The sequence below is a fragment of the Lissotriton helveticus genome, chromosome 5_1 (genome assembly GCF_964261635.1).
Source record: "Lissotriton helveticus chromosome 5_1, aLisHel1.1, whole genome shotgun sequence".
Lineage (NCBI taxonomy): Eukaryota > Metazoa > Chordata > Amphibia > Caudata > Salamandridae > Lissotriton > Lissotriton helveticus.
The window spans coordinates 840,063,355-840,079,646 of NC_136065.1; the positions used below are offsets into that span (position 1 = coordinate 840,063,355).

The 16,292-nt window shown below is 45.1% G+C and overlaps 1 protein-coding gene across 1 annotated transcript in view; it reads right to left on the reverse strand.

The window, feature by feature from the left end:
* GLUD1 (glutamate dehydrogenase 1) overlaps window positions 1-16,292 on the reverse strand; it is a 202,317-nt gene that overhangs the window by 56,204 nt on the left and 129,821 nt on the right. The window contains exon 9 of the mRNA XM_078643307.1: window positions 9,092-9,172. Coding sequence (XP_078499433.1) covers window positions 9,092-9,172 — 81 coding nt within the window. The remainder of the gene's footprint in view (window positions 1-9,091; window positions 9,173-16,292) is intronic.

Sequence of the window (16,292 nt, forward strand, 5' to 3'; positions counted from 1 at the left end):
AACGAGACTTCGCAAGCGCAGCCATCGCAGGCTGAGACCCAATAAATGTAATTTAATTCCAAAGCCATTGGTGGAATTAATCCACCGTCCATCAGATTTCTGGTGACTAAAAGTTCATTACCATTAAATTGTGCCAGGGCTTCCCATGGGGTAATCCTTCTACTCCCACCCACCCATAAAAAACGTAATTGTTAAACTAATTTCTATGTCAGGACCGGAAGCTCAGATTATGCCTAACTTTCTATTTATTCACCCAGCAGATTTATCGCAACATATTGTATTCAACAGACTACATATCCCATGATTCTTTGCAACAATTTACCATGACAACCATAGTGAGAGTCCTACCAAGTCCAACATCAAGGAAAACCACTTCCACTTTCGTCCCTGCTCAGAAGCTAGATAAGCGCTTTTCTTTATTCTTGGATATGGATTACTGATAACCTGTTATTTTATGCCTTATTGCGTCTCGAAATTGTTCAGCCTTTATTTCAGGTGCGTGGTTTTCCCTGTAGCACACAAGCTCTCGGTGCAGTGACTGCTCCTTTCCCCTAGGGGGCGCGCATGTGTTACTCCAGGGTGCAGGTGAGCCTCTTTGGGGCATCCATTAGGCACGCTTTTCAGCGCGGGACCTTCCTCATCCTTCAAAATGTTGACGCGTCTCGCGGTCTAAGCGAGACAAGTGACCTGCAGAGTTGGTGTGGTGCACTGTCTCCTTAACCCTGTGGTTCAATGAATTCTATTGTGCGTCTCGTGACCATGAGACATGCTGTGAATCTCTGACCCCAGTAGGGGGTATGTAGGGTGCATGTCTCTCGAAGAATAGCCCCTCTCTCTTGCATTCTTCTGTGCAGTCTAGGCTTTTTTTGACGCTTCTTTTTCTGACAAGTAGTGAAGGGCAATAGGTTCTATGAAAGTTTAAGACTTTTCCAGCTCTGCTTTTCACACATTCTGTGCATAGTTCTAGGCTCCTGATAAGCGGTGTCACCGGCAGCTTTTCCCTTGCGGCCCGTGTTAGCTAGAGGGCAGTTTAAGATTTTTTTTCCCTTACAGTCAACAAGCATTGGCTAATTCAAATGTGCCTGGGCCGGTTACGGAGGGTTTATATAGTTTCTCACTTTGCCAGCCTTTACACTCCAATTTTAACCTGACCAGCGATGGCATGTGTTTTTGACGAGCATTGAGCGTTGGTTGAGTAGCAACTGCTTCTCCCTAATCATGAGGATGTTTTAAGACAACTAACCAAAATCTTGGATATGGCTGAAGCTAAGAGGTCGGGTCATATGCTCGACTAATGTGTCAGGCTGGGCTCAACAAGCCCTATGCTTTTTAGGAAATAGCAACTATGCCTTGTTGATGGAGCACAGAAGCTCCTTATTGATTGAAATTAAACCCAGATTGTGCGAATTGACCTCCACAGAAGCCGAGCCTGTGGCGAATGGAGGTCTCTTCAGAGAACCATTAATGAAGGAGTTTACTATTACAAGGAACATAGGCCACAGGGGTGGCTCATTTCCCTCAAGAAGCCTTTCAAGCCGGGGTCTGCGATAACCATCTCCAGCTGGGTGAGATAGTTCGTACTTCGGGCATACTCTACTAGGGGAGCTATGGCTTCAAAGGCCTCCTTGGGGAGCAGTCTGGAAGATATTCTCAGGGTGGCCAATTGGTTTAAAGTAAAAGGTCATAAAAGTAGAACTAGAAAACCAATCACTAGCAGGGCTTCTCTGGTTGTCAATCAGCTTTAAACTAGCATAATCTGAGCCTCTCGTTCAGACAGAAGATAAAATTTACTAGCTATTGTAAAGGAAAGTTTGAATTCTATTAAGGATACAGAGGAGAGGATTATCCCTTCCGACTGGATACAATCTACTACCCTCCCTATATTCTGAGAAGTCTTTGGTGTCGGATAAGGAAAATGCTACTTACCAGTATGCATCTGTTCTTGGCATGTAGAGCTGCAGAGTTGCACTGTGCATAGATCGCCATCTAGTGTTGGGCCCGGATGTTTGCAGTTTGTTGTTGTCCTGAAAAGTTCTTTGTTAGTCGCGAGATAGGCGACTCATCCTTTGGACCACATTGCGCACGAGCATCGGCTCCATCCCCAGATTGTTTTTCACCATTAGGGAAATGATGGAGCTTTGCAAGAAAAGGAAGTATGCCCATGTAATTTGCATATAATTAAGATAATAGTGGAACAGACAAGGGTAGCCGGGGAGGCGGGTGGGCGTGTGCAACTCTGCAGCTCTACATGCCAAGAACAGATGCATACTCGTAAGTAGCATTCTCCGTTCGAGGTATATGAGCTGCAGATTGCACACTGTGCATAGATTGTATAGCAGTACCAATCCCTAGCGGCGACCACCCCTATCTGTTGCAGTAGTTTGGAATAATGTTTTGAGAACAGCCTAGCCCACATTAGCTTGTTGCTTGGTTTGCACATCTACACAATAGTGTTTTGTGAATGTGTGCGGTGTAGACCATGTAGATGTTCTGCAGATGTCATCTAGGGGAATGCGCTCTAAAAATGCCATTGAATCCCCTATTTTTTCTTGTAGAGTGGGCTTTAGGAGGAACAGATCACGTACATTTAGCTTTGTGGTAACAAATCTGTATGCATTTGACAATCCATCTAGCTATCCCAGATTTTGAAATGGGATTACCTTTGTGTGGTGGTGAGAAAGACACAAAAAGTTGTTTGGTCTTACAAAAGGGTTGCGTCCTCTCCATGTAGTATAGCAATGCTCTTTTGACATCTAATGTGTGAAGAGCTCTTTCTGGTACTGTCTGTGGTTGAGAGAAGAAAACAGGCAGTACCACAGATTGATTGAGATGAAGGGAGAAATGACTTTGGGTAAGAATTTTGGATTAGTACGCAGAACTACCTTATTGTGAAGCATTTGCAAGAAGGGTTCTTGAATGGTTAGTGCTTGTAGTTCACTAACTCTCCACAGAGGTAATCGCTACTAGGAACGCAACTTTCCATGTTAAAAATTGTAGTTCACATTTGTGTAAGGGTTCGAAGGGAGGTCCCATTAACCGTGTGAGAACAAAATTTAAATTCCACACAGGTGAAGGTGGTACTCTGGGAGGAATTATTCTTTTAAGGCCTTCCATAAAGGCTTTAATGGCAGGCACTCTGAATAGAGACAGATGTCTGTTTTGCAGATATGCTGCTATTGCAGCAAGAAGTAGTCTAATAGGCGTATAGGCTAAGTTGCGTCTTTGGAGATGCAGTAAATATCCTATGATGTGTTGAATAGCCACATCTAGAGGATTAATATTGTTGTTGTGACAATATATTACAAATAGTTTCCACTTGGCTGCATAACATGCGCTAGTGGTCGGACATCTAGCTTCTTTTATGACATTCATGCCGTCTGGCGGAAGGTTCAAATATCCAAATTCTAGGATTTCAGGAGCCAGATCGCAAGGTTGAGCTGAGCTGGGTCCGGGTGTCTGATCTCTCCACGCTTCTGTGTTAAGAGGTGTGGAGACCGGTGTAATTTTTGGTGCAGTACTACCGACAGTTGTAGTAGTGTGGTGAACCACGGCTGTCTGGCCCACGTTGGAGCAATTAGGATGAGGGTCAGAGAATGCTGCTGTAGTTTGCGTACTACTAGTGGCATGAGTGGTAGATGTGGAAAAGCGTACGCATATCTGTTTGACCAGTTCATCCATATCGCATTGCCTTTGGACAGTGGGTGTGGATATCTGGCGGCGAAGCTTGGGCATTTGGGTTTGTGGTTGGCAAATCGGTCTATCGGAGGTTGTCCCCACATCTGAAAGAATGGCTGAAGAACTTGCATATGAAGTTCCCACTCGTGGGTCTGTTGTGTTTGACGACTTAACAGATCTGCAATGGTATTTTGTACTCCTGGAACATGGTGGGCTAGAAGGAATACGTTTTGAGGTATAGCCCACAGCCATAGGTCCTGTGCTAGTTGAGATAGCTGCAGGGAGTGTGCCTCTCTGCTTCTGTATGTGATACATGGCTGTCATGTTGTCTGTGCGGACTAACACAGCTTTGTTTGATACTTGCATTTGGAAAGCTTTTAGTGCTAGGAATATTGCTAGTAACTCCAGATGATTGCTGTAGAGTAACTTTTGCTGTGGTGTCCACCTGCCTTGCATGGTGTGTTGCAGTAGGTGGGCTCCCCAGCCGGAGAGCGATGCGTCCGCAGTTAAGATTATCTGAGGAACTGTCTCTAGCAACGGTCGTCCCTTGGAAAGGTTTTTGGTGTTCTACCACGGCAGAGAGCGAGGAGTCCAACCGTCTACCAACACTAGGTCTGTCAATTGACCTTGAGCCTGGTTCCACTGACGTGATAAGCATTCTTGTAGCGGACGCATTTGAAGTCTTGCATGGGGCACTATGAAAATGCAAGAGGCCATCATCCCTATGAGTTGCATGAACACTCTTGCTGGAAGGGAGTGTTGTAGCTGAAACCTTGTTAGAAGAGTTTGTATGCTGGCTATCCTTGCTGGAGTCGGATAAGCGAGCGCTTTTGAGGTGTTTATTGCGGCGCCGAGGTACTGTTGTACTTTGGATGGTTGGAGATGGGACTTGGCATGGTTTATTGCGAACCCCAAGTCGTGAAGCAGTTGTATTGTGGCATGAGTGTGTTCCACGCATTGGTTGTATGAGCTGGCTTTTATGAGCCAATCGTCGAGGTGGGAAGACATGGATACGTTGTCTTTGTAAATGCGCTGCCACTACTGCTAAGCACTTGGTGAATGCTGTTGGTGCTGTTGTGACTCCGAATGGGAGTACTTTGAATTGATAGTGCTATCTGTCAATTACAAATCTGAGATACTTCCTGTGAGCCTTGTGAATGTGGAAGTATGCTTACTCGAGATCTAAAGTAGCAAGGAAGTAGTTTTGCGACAGAAGCGGAAGGACTTGTTGTAGTGTGACCATGTGAAAATGGTCTAACTGTATGTATATGTTTAGTGGTCTGAGGTCTAGAATAGGTCTTAGAGAACGGTCCTTTTTTGGAATCAGAAAATATAGAGAGTAAACCCCTTTGTTTTGTTGGTCCAGAGGAACTGGTTCTATTGCACTTTTTTGTAGCAGGGATTCCACTTCTTGCTTTAACAGTGCTAGATGTTCTTGTGACATTGGACGCTGTTTGTGTGGTATGTTTGTGGGGGTAGATGTTAGTTCTAGACAGTAACCTGATTGAATAATTTGTCGCACCCACCTGTCTGATGTGATGTTGGTCCAGGCAGGAAGGAATTGTTGCAATCTTCCCTCCACAGGAGTGGAATGTTGGGGGGAAGGCAGTGCTTAATTTGTAAAAAACGTAGTGCCGGGGCCCTCGACAGGAGGACACTAAAGCTTGCACCAACCGTTGCCTCTGGCAGCACTGCAAATGACAGCACCAACATACTTCTAATCATCACACTATTAAAAGTGTGACAATTCATACTATTACAGGCCCCCAAAGCTATAAAATGGCTTTGGAGGCAAATACTAATAATTGGAAATTGACATTGAAATAATAAACAGAAGTTGTTGTGCTTGTACCTAAATTGGCAGGCACCACTACCATGTGGCAGACAGTCATAAGCCCCGGTGCTAGCAATTAAGTGCAGGTGCTGAGCACCTGAAAGCACCGGCACAAATTAAGCACTGGGGGAAGGAGAGGAAAGTCATTGGGTAGGGGTAGAGGCAGAGCGGGAGTTGTTGGTTTTGCCTCTGCCTTGGTTACCCCTGTAACCCCCTCTTTGGTAGCCCTTAGTGAATGTGGATTGGCTAGGGGTTTTGTAAGAGGTGGAGGGACTTTCAGAGGAGTAGCCTCCAGTGTTGCCTCTGTATAATGAGGACGTCTGGGAGCTTGCTGCTGCAAGGCTCCCATAGATTTTGCTGTATAGGTGTCTTTTTTCATCTTTTCTAAAGACACGTCAACATTTGGGCCAAATAAATGTGTCTCATCAAATGGCTGATTAAGGATGGAGTTGTGTACCTCTGGTTTAAAACCAGAGATAAGTAGCCAAGCATATCTACGTAGGAGGGTGCTGGTATTAATTGCTCTTGAGGCGGTATCTGCAGCATCTAGGGTACAGCAAATGGAAGTGTTAGTAATATTTTTACTTTCCTGTATAAGTTCATTGGCCCTATTTTTGTATTTGTCAGGTAGATGCTGCATTATGGACTCTAGTTCCCCATAATGAGCTCTGTCATATCTGGCCAGCAACGCTTGGGTGTTGGCGATGCGCCAGATATTAGCTGCTTGTGACGCTGTTCTTTTGCCTGAGGCGTCAAGTAGCTTGGATTCCTTGTCTGGTGGTGAGGCCTCACCTGATGTCTGAGAATTAGCACGTTTATGTGCATTAGACACTAAAGAGTCTAATGGTGCTGGACCTTTAATATAGACTGGATCTGTAGGGGCAGCTTTATATTTTTTCTCAATTCGAGGATTGAGGACCCTAGCCCTGATGGGGTCTTTAAAAACCTCTGTTGCATGTATGATTACACCCTTAAGCATTGGTAAAATGGCAGTAGTCCTTTGTGTGTTATCAAAAGTGTCTAGTAGGAAATCTTCCTCCACCGCATCTGTGTGTAAGTCCACCCTATGATATTGGCAGCTCTTTGGACTAGTAGGTTAAAACCTATAGTGTCCTCTGGTGGGGATGGTCTAGAAGGGTATATGACGTCTTGTGGGACATAAGGCACATCAGGGGTATTGTAATCATCCCATGGATTAGGTGATTGAGGGGGGGGACTATTGGTCCCTGCTGGGTCATGTGCCCCTCCATCTGTGTCAGAGTGTGTCGACATCTTGTGGATTAGGGGATGGTGTAGGTGAATGTTGAGGTGGAGTAGGTGGAGGAGGTGGAACAGTATGGGGAGGTGGAGGATAAGGCACCCTTAAATGGAGAGGTTGCAATGTCTCTTTGGAGGAGGTGCTGGCGCGTCAAGTGGTCTCTTTTTGGAACTGAGTCAATTGACCAGTCTTAGGATCATTGACAAGAGTTTTTTGGTTAGGATCAGGCGAAAAGTTCCTCTGAACAGGGCAGATCCTTCGGTGTCGAGGTTTTCAGCTCCGTAGGTTTTCGGCACCGAGTCGGTAGCTGATTTCGGGTTAGATGTGAGCCCTTTTGAAGTGTCCTTTACCGGAACCTTTTTCTTCGGTTCCAGGTGTTTTTTCGGTTCCGAAGCATGTGAATCTGGAGCTTTAGGTGTTTTTTTTTTTTTTTTTTTTTTTTTGTCGGCTCCGAATGCGGTTTCGGCATCGATGAGCCGCTGCCAGTCTTCAGGGCCATGTGCTTAGGTGTCGGAGCAACAGTCGGCGTGGTTGACGAAGATGGCTTTTTCTTTGGTGTAGGATCGGCACCGTGGATAAGCTGGCTCGAGCCAGAGCTGCCTGAAGGCTTAATGGGCTTCTTTGCCGGGCCCGAAGGCGGAGCTTTGGAAGCAGTCTCTCGGTGTGCAACCGGGCCTGTAGGTGAGGGTGTGCCTGAAGCCTTTTTAGAGTGCGTCAAGGAAGGGTTGGGGTCGACGATCTTACTCATGACCCGTTGAGCTGGAGTGACTTCCTCGACGTCTGAGTCTTTGGCATCTGAGGAGGTGGTACTCTCTTCGGCGTGCTGGTGTTCTGGCACGTCGACGACCTCTTCGAAGATGTCGTCGGGGATCGAAGTGGACGAGCGAGCCATTGTTCTTCGAGCTGGTTGGTACCGTAGCGTCTTCTTGGAGCGGAAGGAGGCACAAGCGGAACATTCTTTGGCCTCCTGACCCGGTGAGAGGCAAAGGTTGCACACCTCATGTAGGTCCGTGTGGGGAAACTTCGACCCACATCGAGGACACTTCTTGAATGGCGTCCTTTCCATGAGCCAGAGAGTAAGGCCTAGGTAGGCCCGAAAGCCTTAGTCGACGACCTGAATCGAAGACTCCGAAGTGGTGAAGAATCGCGTCGATGTGGAGCGCGATCAAAACAATACCGTCGAACTGGGTGAAGATTGCGCGCCGAAGGAAAATCGGTTCCTAAACGGAGCGCAGTAAACACATCCGAGCCCGATGGCGGAAAAAAAATAATCTGGGGATGGAGCCAATGCCCATGCGCAATGTGGTCCAAAGGAGGAGTCACCTATCTCGTGACTTCCAAAGAACTTTTCAGGACAACAACAAACTGCAAACATCCGGGCCCAACACTAGGTGGCGATCTATGCACAGTGTGCAATTAGCAGCTCATATGCCTCGAACGTATATTTTAGGCATGTTTACTGTAAAGGTATAAACAAAGGCTCTCATGCACGGCTTTGTTAAAAAATGAATTTGTTGCTATGTCGTGCATAAGGCTTGTTGATTATGGATGTCCTACTCCTTACTAATGTTGATGATTGGTCTTGGACATGACAGATGATTTGGGAATTTACTCTGGGTATCTTGTTCTTCCTTAGGATCGGAACAGAAACAAGAATTCTGAGAGAAAAGCAGAGTTGCTCGAAGAAAGAGGAAGTGCTTTTCCTTGATATTGGATATACAGGACTCACTTTATGTTGTCATGTTAAATTGCTCAAAAGACTCGTGGGATTTGTAGCGTTTGAATAAAATGTGGATAATGCTGCTGAGAGAATAAATGGAAAGAGGTGAGCATAAATCTTACCCCTGGGTCCTTAATAGAATTGAAACTTTCCTTCACAATATCTAGGACATTTTATATTCTTACCTAGTCATTCAACATAGAAGCAATTTGTATGCAGCACATCCTCGGATACAGACAATGATGCATTGCTGTAGCAATGATGCATTGCTGTAGCAATGATGCATTGCTACAGCTACCATAAAATATTGCAGCAGTCTTGACACTACAATGGTTTAGTACTTTGCTACAGTTCACTAATTTCACACTGTAATTTCACTCTCGCAGACAAAATAATTATTAGCCACCAATTGTCAGAACTTCAATATTCATCAAGTGTGGTTAACGGTGGAGAGTAGCAGACAGCAGGAAGAGGCCTTCTAAAAACAAATGTAGTGGAAACACTCACTAAACAGCAACAACAAGAACAAACCGCATAATCTGAAGACAATGAACTTTCCCCAAACTAGTCATGCTGTCAAAACAGAGTTCGATTTGATACTTACTGGAATGACCATGATATTCCGCTCCATGAAGATTTTGTCAGCTTCTGGGGTTGTTGGTCCATTGGCCCCTTCAGCAATAATCTAAAACAAAGTTTAAAAAAATTATAGTTATGCAATGCTTGTCACCAACAACGGTCTTCAATGAATTCTTGCAACCAACTCTTCATCCACAGGAGACTATAAAAAGTGCCCAAAAAGAGTGCTCCACAAACACATTATTTGAGAAATGGCAAACTATGAAAACCACAAGCAGGGGTGTGGAATTTAATAAAATATCTACTTGTCCATGGGGCAGGTTGCTTCATAAATCTACTTGTCCTGTAACAAAATCTACTTGCCCACTTGGTGCCATGTACTGCAGCGACAAATTATGGCTGCAATCTCATTATATAAGAGTTCGGATATAGCCTCCTTGATTATGCCAGGGCTCATACCATAGTAGTGTTTGAATACTTGCAATCCCCTTATGTTGCCACATTTCCGCAGTTCTACATATTGGGGCTGAAGGTAGTGGTAAGCAATAGTTCCAGAGTCAGAGTACCCTTTTGAGTCGGTGCAAACCTACTAACTTGCATGTTTTAAGGGTATCAAAAACTCTTTTCTAATATATTCCCATACAGAGAAATGTTGGAAATTTACTCCTGACAATGGTAGACTTAAACTTTCTTCCAGGGTTAGGAAAAAAGCTGTTGGAGGGAAAGTGAACTTGCAAACACTCAGATTTTCGCGTGAGCAAATCTGCACATGCATATTTGCCCATACAAAAACGCAGTTCACAAATATTTTCTAGGAGTACTATTTATTGTCCTACTTCTGTAAATTCTTGGGAATTCACGAAAGCCGCATAACTACCCTTAATGCAAGGACATGTACCTTGGGTGCACTATTGAGACTTTATTTAATAATTGGGCCCCTAATATGGTCTGGCGTTGACCGTGACCTTTTGTCTTTCCTAAAGTTCTGTTTCGGCTGGCTTCACTGAGTGGACAGCATTCTTTTCTTTCACAGGGAGCATAATCGGCACAAAGTATTTTTGCTCATTGCCAGTAACTACTGCGGCAGTGTGTGCTTTTTGAGACCAAAAAACTATTTTTGCTTTTGACAATGTTTGTTATAATGGTGAGGGCCTAGCAGCTCCCACTCCAATAAGGTTTTACAAAAACCATGCATAAACAAGTCACACATTGACATAACTAAAAAGCTGACCACTAATTTCAGACCCACTGGCTTTGCCAATGCTTGCTTGTTTTTGTTTCCCTTAATCATATTGAAACTGGTTACACGGATTTTCCGTTATGAATAGTTTTGGGAAACACTAGCATGCATCAACATATGTTACTAAATGATGATGCAAAGAAAGGGTACCTGAAACTGTACTGTAGTTTAGCTAAATGTTTTTTTTTTCCTGCTTTCGTTTTTTAATGAACATTTTAGTTTGAAAGCAAAGAATCATCAATCTTGATTTCAGACTTTTGCAAATATTTGCATCAAATCAGTGAGCATTCCGGGAGCATTATACATCGTTTCATTTTGCTAAACTTTGAAAACTTGTGCAAATATTTTTGTACTGGAACCACTGTCAGCAGTGTAGTCTGCGCTTACAACATTTAATAAGAGCGCTCACCCTAATAATAAAGGCTTTCAATTAATGAACCATAAATTCAAGTTTGAACAGCAGTAACATATGGGCAAAAATATTATCTTCACTGCAGATAGTCTCCTTCCCTGATCCATAATGTGGTACTGCAAACTGTCAGCCAAAGGGTTTGTGCTGCAGAGGGTTGGGACTACTTGTCCCAAGGACAAAATAAACATAAAAACTTGTTGCCCTAACCCCAAACATGTCCAGGGCGTCTGGCTATAGGAATTCCACATCCCTGCCACAAGCTTAAAATATCCTCGCCCATCTATAATTGGATTAACTCCTATTGTTCCTGACATCAGGGACAGTATTCTACATGGATTAATATGGGTTGAATACCTTCACAAGAGAACACGTTTTGCCAATTTGTTGCATAAATTAAGGGTCTACGTGGTTTGTGAATTATTTGTTGTGTTTACCCCTGAAATGATTGCACAGATTTTGCCTATCACTGGCTCTACAAAAGTGAATAAGAAAGGGTGCTTACTACCAGAACCCTGTGCCTACTCACATCTTGCACCCCAGAACGGAGATCACAAGCCTTAAGAATGTAACAGGGAAAACAAAATGTAAGTCTTTTAAAGAAATAACATTCACCAGGCACGGTAATGCCAGAAACAATTAGCAGGAAACTGTAAAAATGAATGGATATTACTTGCCTCTACCACCAAGACTTCAGATGCCCCCAAAGTAAATTTAAAAATTCATACAGAAATCAATTATCTACGGGATGAGTTAGCTTTAATGGTTGCCTGGTCACCTTTGCAATTTGGTAGGGAACCTTTCTTCCAGCAGACCAGAGCCTTTCACCTGCTCTGAAAAGGTGGCGGCTTAAAGTAGTCTGAGGTTTCGATGCTTGGAGCATGCAATACCTGTATGTTGCTCCATGCAGGAGACTAGACGACCAACATAAGTACCTTACACTGTAGTTGTTCACTGTCGTTTTGTACGTGGTTATGACCACGTTCATAGATTATGGAAGGTTATGCAGCGTATGCAACACTCACCACAGCACAGCAAAACAAACTACATACAAGAAACCTAAACATACGAGAACAAACATCATGGGAATAGGATCCACAGAAACGAGCTTAAATAAAGTAATGTAGAAAAAAACTACAACTAATACACAGGAATGTGGATTGCGGTTTGTATTGTGGGTCTAGTGGAACCTAAATAAAGTTGAGTGAATACTTAGTCTGCATTTCCACCAAATGCAATGCCTAATTTGGACAGGAGATAAGGCAGCAGGATAATGTATGAATATAGTACATGAATCAACCAGTATGGCTGATCCGCATAGTTCTACAAATGGAGCTTGCCATTGAAAAGCTACTGATTAAGCTTCAGTTCTAGTGGAATATGTCCAAAGACTCCCCAGCAAAGCAAAACTACAAAACTATTAAGACCGAGAATAGCCCTATAAATTTGGCAGTAGTTGTTTTGGCTATTGTGAGAAAGTGGCTCTATATATACTGGACCAGAATAAGGTACAGTGTGTCTATACACCTCTGGGGTTTGTGGACCTCTGGGGTCCACAAACCCCAGAGGTTAAAGTCAGGACTGACCTTACTCTCAAAAGTGGTAGCTTGGTCGAGCAGTAAGGCAGTACCAGAGGACAGTGTAAAGCATTTGTTGTAGACACTCAAGTCAGCAAAAGGTTTTACACACAAGGACTGAACTCCAGGCCAATTGTTTTTATATCAACAGATATAGTGGTTTTATTTTTAGAACCAACAGGTATAAAAATATACTTTTCTCGATATGAGTACTCTCATGTAATTACTTTGCAAAGAGGCAATAAACTTTGTGAACACAATAGATACAGGGGTTGCAGTAGGCAACACAATTCTAGACACACTATAGCATTGAGCTCAATGGGTTTTCATCATATATACAATTGAGTACTTTATAGATTACTTTGGTAGTTCCAGGACTGGATCCTAGGTTCAGTCCTGGGGTCTAAGCTGAAACCAATTTAGTAAAATCCTTTTAGTTACGATAGTGATTTTTCAGGAATATAAAGCGGTTTTAAAAGTTCACACTAAACTTTTCAATGAAAAAATGGCAATGTTATCAAATGGGAGAAAATTCAGGTTGCAGGTAAAGTATGATCTCGTTAGTTTTGTAATCCAGCACTGGGGTCTCAACTTAAAGTAGGTGAGTAATTTCGTTTCAGTATTTCGTAAGATTTTTACTGAATATTTCAAGTTTTCAAAAGTAGACACTTTGAAGAAATTTCATAGAAAAGCAGACAATGGATTCCTATGGAGAAAATACAGATTGCTAGTAAACCCGGTAAGGATTACTTTTTGCGGTACAGTACTGGGCTACAAGGTACAGTACTGGCTTCTCCCCTGACCACAGGTGAGTACTTCGGAATTCGGGTTATTTTATATGAATATTTTTAGTTTCCAAAACTTCACACTTTGAAGATATTTTGAGTTAAACCAGCCAATGTTATCCAATGGCAAGTAAGTGAGTTATCGGTTTCCAGGCAGGTACTTGGCTGGTGAAGTTAGGGTTCTGGGCATAGACTCAGGTCAGGTAAGTACAGTTGGTTCACACCCAGCGGCACAGGGGCGGCCGGGTGCAGAGGTAGTTAGGCCCAATGTTATCCAAGTAGGGAAAGGGGGCCTCCAGTTGGTGGCTGCTGGCTAGCAGCCCACGCGGCTGTGGGAGCTGGGCTCCTGGTCACTTGCTCAGGGCAAGTGGGGAAGTAGGATAGGGTACAGGTTGCACTGTGAGGGGCACTCTGGTGGCAGGGTGCTTTTAAGCAGTCGGGCGATCAATGTTATTCAATGAGGAACTTGAATAGGGAACAAAAGCTGCAGGCTCGGGGACGAAGGATCTTCTGGAGCGACCAACTTTTCGAGGGGTAAGTTGGGATCTTGGAGGATAGGTAGGCACCCAGGAGTTGTGCACAGGGGGCTGTGGGGCGCAGTGGCGTCTTTTGATGTCAGGAAATCTTACCCCCTGCTGGTCGTGGTCGGAGGGGTCCTCGGTCCTGAGGCTGCAGGCATCGTCTGGGTCGTTGAGGAGGGTCTTTGGGCACTGGACTTCGGGTCCCAGTTGCCGGGGGGGCGTCCTCGTGGTCCTGGATCACTCTGGCATGGGTCGGGCTCGGCGAGTGCAGAGTGGGTTGGTCCGGAGCTTCCTGGCTGGCACCAGGGGTGTTGTTGCAGCAGAGCCTCTGGTGATGGGAGTCCCAGGCTTGAAGAGTGTCAAGGCAGACAGGTCCTCTGGGTGCCCCAAGGTTGCTGTCCGCAGGAATCGCCAGGATTAGGCAGGAGCAGGTTCCAGGATCAACAGGCCGGTAGGGCTGGGGCCAAGTCAGTTGTCGTCGTCCTGTTAGCAGCTGTACGGCGGGTCTTCTTCTTGATCTTCTTTTCTTATGGGGATCTGAGGAAGGAATGTTCAGGGAGCCCCTAAATACTGAATTTAGGGGCGTTACAGGTAGGGCAAGAATAGGGACCAATAGGTCCCTGTCCTGGGGTGGGTACACCGCCTAGCCTGCTCCTCTCCTGTGGGAGGGTGGCAGGAGCCTAGCTGTGATTGGGCAGGGCTCCCCATCTTCAAGATGGCCGTAGCCCGGGGTCGTGCTTCACCTTGTCTCCCCCACCGGAGGGGTGGGGGTGGGGTTGGCACAGGCTGGCACCCCCCCTCCCCAGGTAGTTTTTCCCACCAGTCTTCCCGCCAGAGTGGGGGTCAGGACTGGTGGGGGACAGCTGCTGGGTACAGCAAAAGGTCTGGAGAAGCTCAGAGTCGGTATGCCTTTGAAGCTTCCCCCTGCCCATCCTGGGGGAGGAGACCTTGCCCAGGATGTGCATGGTTGCAGGCCCAGGAGAGCCGGGGGCTCTCCACCCAGGGGTCCAGCAACAGGTCTGCTGTGTGGCAGCCTCGGCAGCCAGTCAGCCCAGACGTGGATTGTAGGTTAGGTTCTCAGGTGGCATCTCTAAGATGCCCTCTGGTGCATTCTACATTAAATCCCACACTGGCATCAGTGCGGGTTTAATGTGCTGAGAAGTTTGATACCAAACGTGTCAGTCTTCAGTGTAGCCATTATGGTGCTGTGGAGTTCGTAATGACAACCTCCCAGCACCATATATTCTTAATGGCATCACTGCACTTAGTGCCCAAGAATGGCCCTGGGTACTGTAGGGGCACAGGGCACAGGGCCCATGCACCTGTCCCTGCAACTCTGGCATAGGGCACCCAGTTAGAGGGGTGACTGAAGTATGCCAGGGTAGAGGGTTCTGTGGGCATGGCACACAGGGAGGTGTGCCATGTCGACTCTTGTTTTAGTTCTGTACTTAGGCACTCAGCCTGCAAAGGCAGTGTGTGGGTTTCAGAGTACAGGGCCCCGGAGGGTGGCACAACGAGTGCTGCAGCCCTCAGGGGTCTTATCTGGTCACCAGGCCCTAGGGTACCATTTACTAGGGGCTGACAGGTGGCCAGAGATGTCAATTGGGTTTTAGTTGTAACACAGTTTTTAGGGAAGGAGCACCGGCCCTGGGTACCTGGTTGGCAGGAGCCCAGGGCACACTCAGTCAAAGCACATCAGCAGTCAGAAAAAAGTGGGGGCATACCAATGCAAGAAAGATGGCACTTTCTCACAGCTATACTGTGGTTAACTCTCACGAACCACTAGCGATAAAAAATAAAAACATAATAAAAAAGTAAATTAGCTATGTGAAAGACACCCTTTACAAATCAGCAATTGAAATCTCAAGATTACAAAGTTTATCCTCAGCAGGTTCATTGTGGAAGAGGCTACATAAACTGATGGATTATTTCCTGGTGTTAAAGGAATTTCCATTGTGACCTTTAAAATAAGGTTTTGTACAAAGGTCCTATTAAAGTGTAAAATAAGCGCCTGCAACCAACTGACCAAAGCAAAATGGCAGACCAGGAAGAATTATGGGATTAAATTACTTCCGCATCAAAGACCCCACTGTTGCTGGACCACTGGTCAGAGGAAGGGGATGCAACAAACCGAAACCTTGGCTTGACCTTTGAAAACAGGCTAGACAAAGCAGACCGTGTTTACAGGTATCTATTTTAACACCAATACTCGAAAGGTATGAAATGAAAGAAAATGCATCATGGAACAGATGCTTCAAAGGAATTAATTTCCGTCAATGACTCAGTCATTTGATTTTATATTATTTGTGGGATTCTTTTGACAGGCCACATGGTGTCAGATCACAAATTGCTCAGTGATCTGCTTAATGCTACAATCCTCTGACAAAATTGCATTGCTCAATGGTACAGGAGAGTTAAAGAGTTTAATAGGGTCTAATTTGAGGAAAGCAAGACAGGAGCTTTTTTTGTGTCAATTTTCATGCTGGAGGATAAAATATGAATATGCTACTTACCAGTATGCATCTGTTCTTGGCATGTAGGGCTGCTAACATTCATATCTTAGCATTAGATCGCCGCCTAGTGTTGGGTCCGGATGATCGCACATTGTTGTCTTGGAAGAGTCTTCGAAGTATCCTGAGATAGGTGGCTCCTCCCCTGGACTACAGTGCGCATGGGCATCGGCTCCATCCCCAG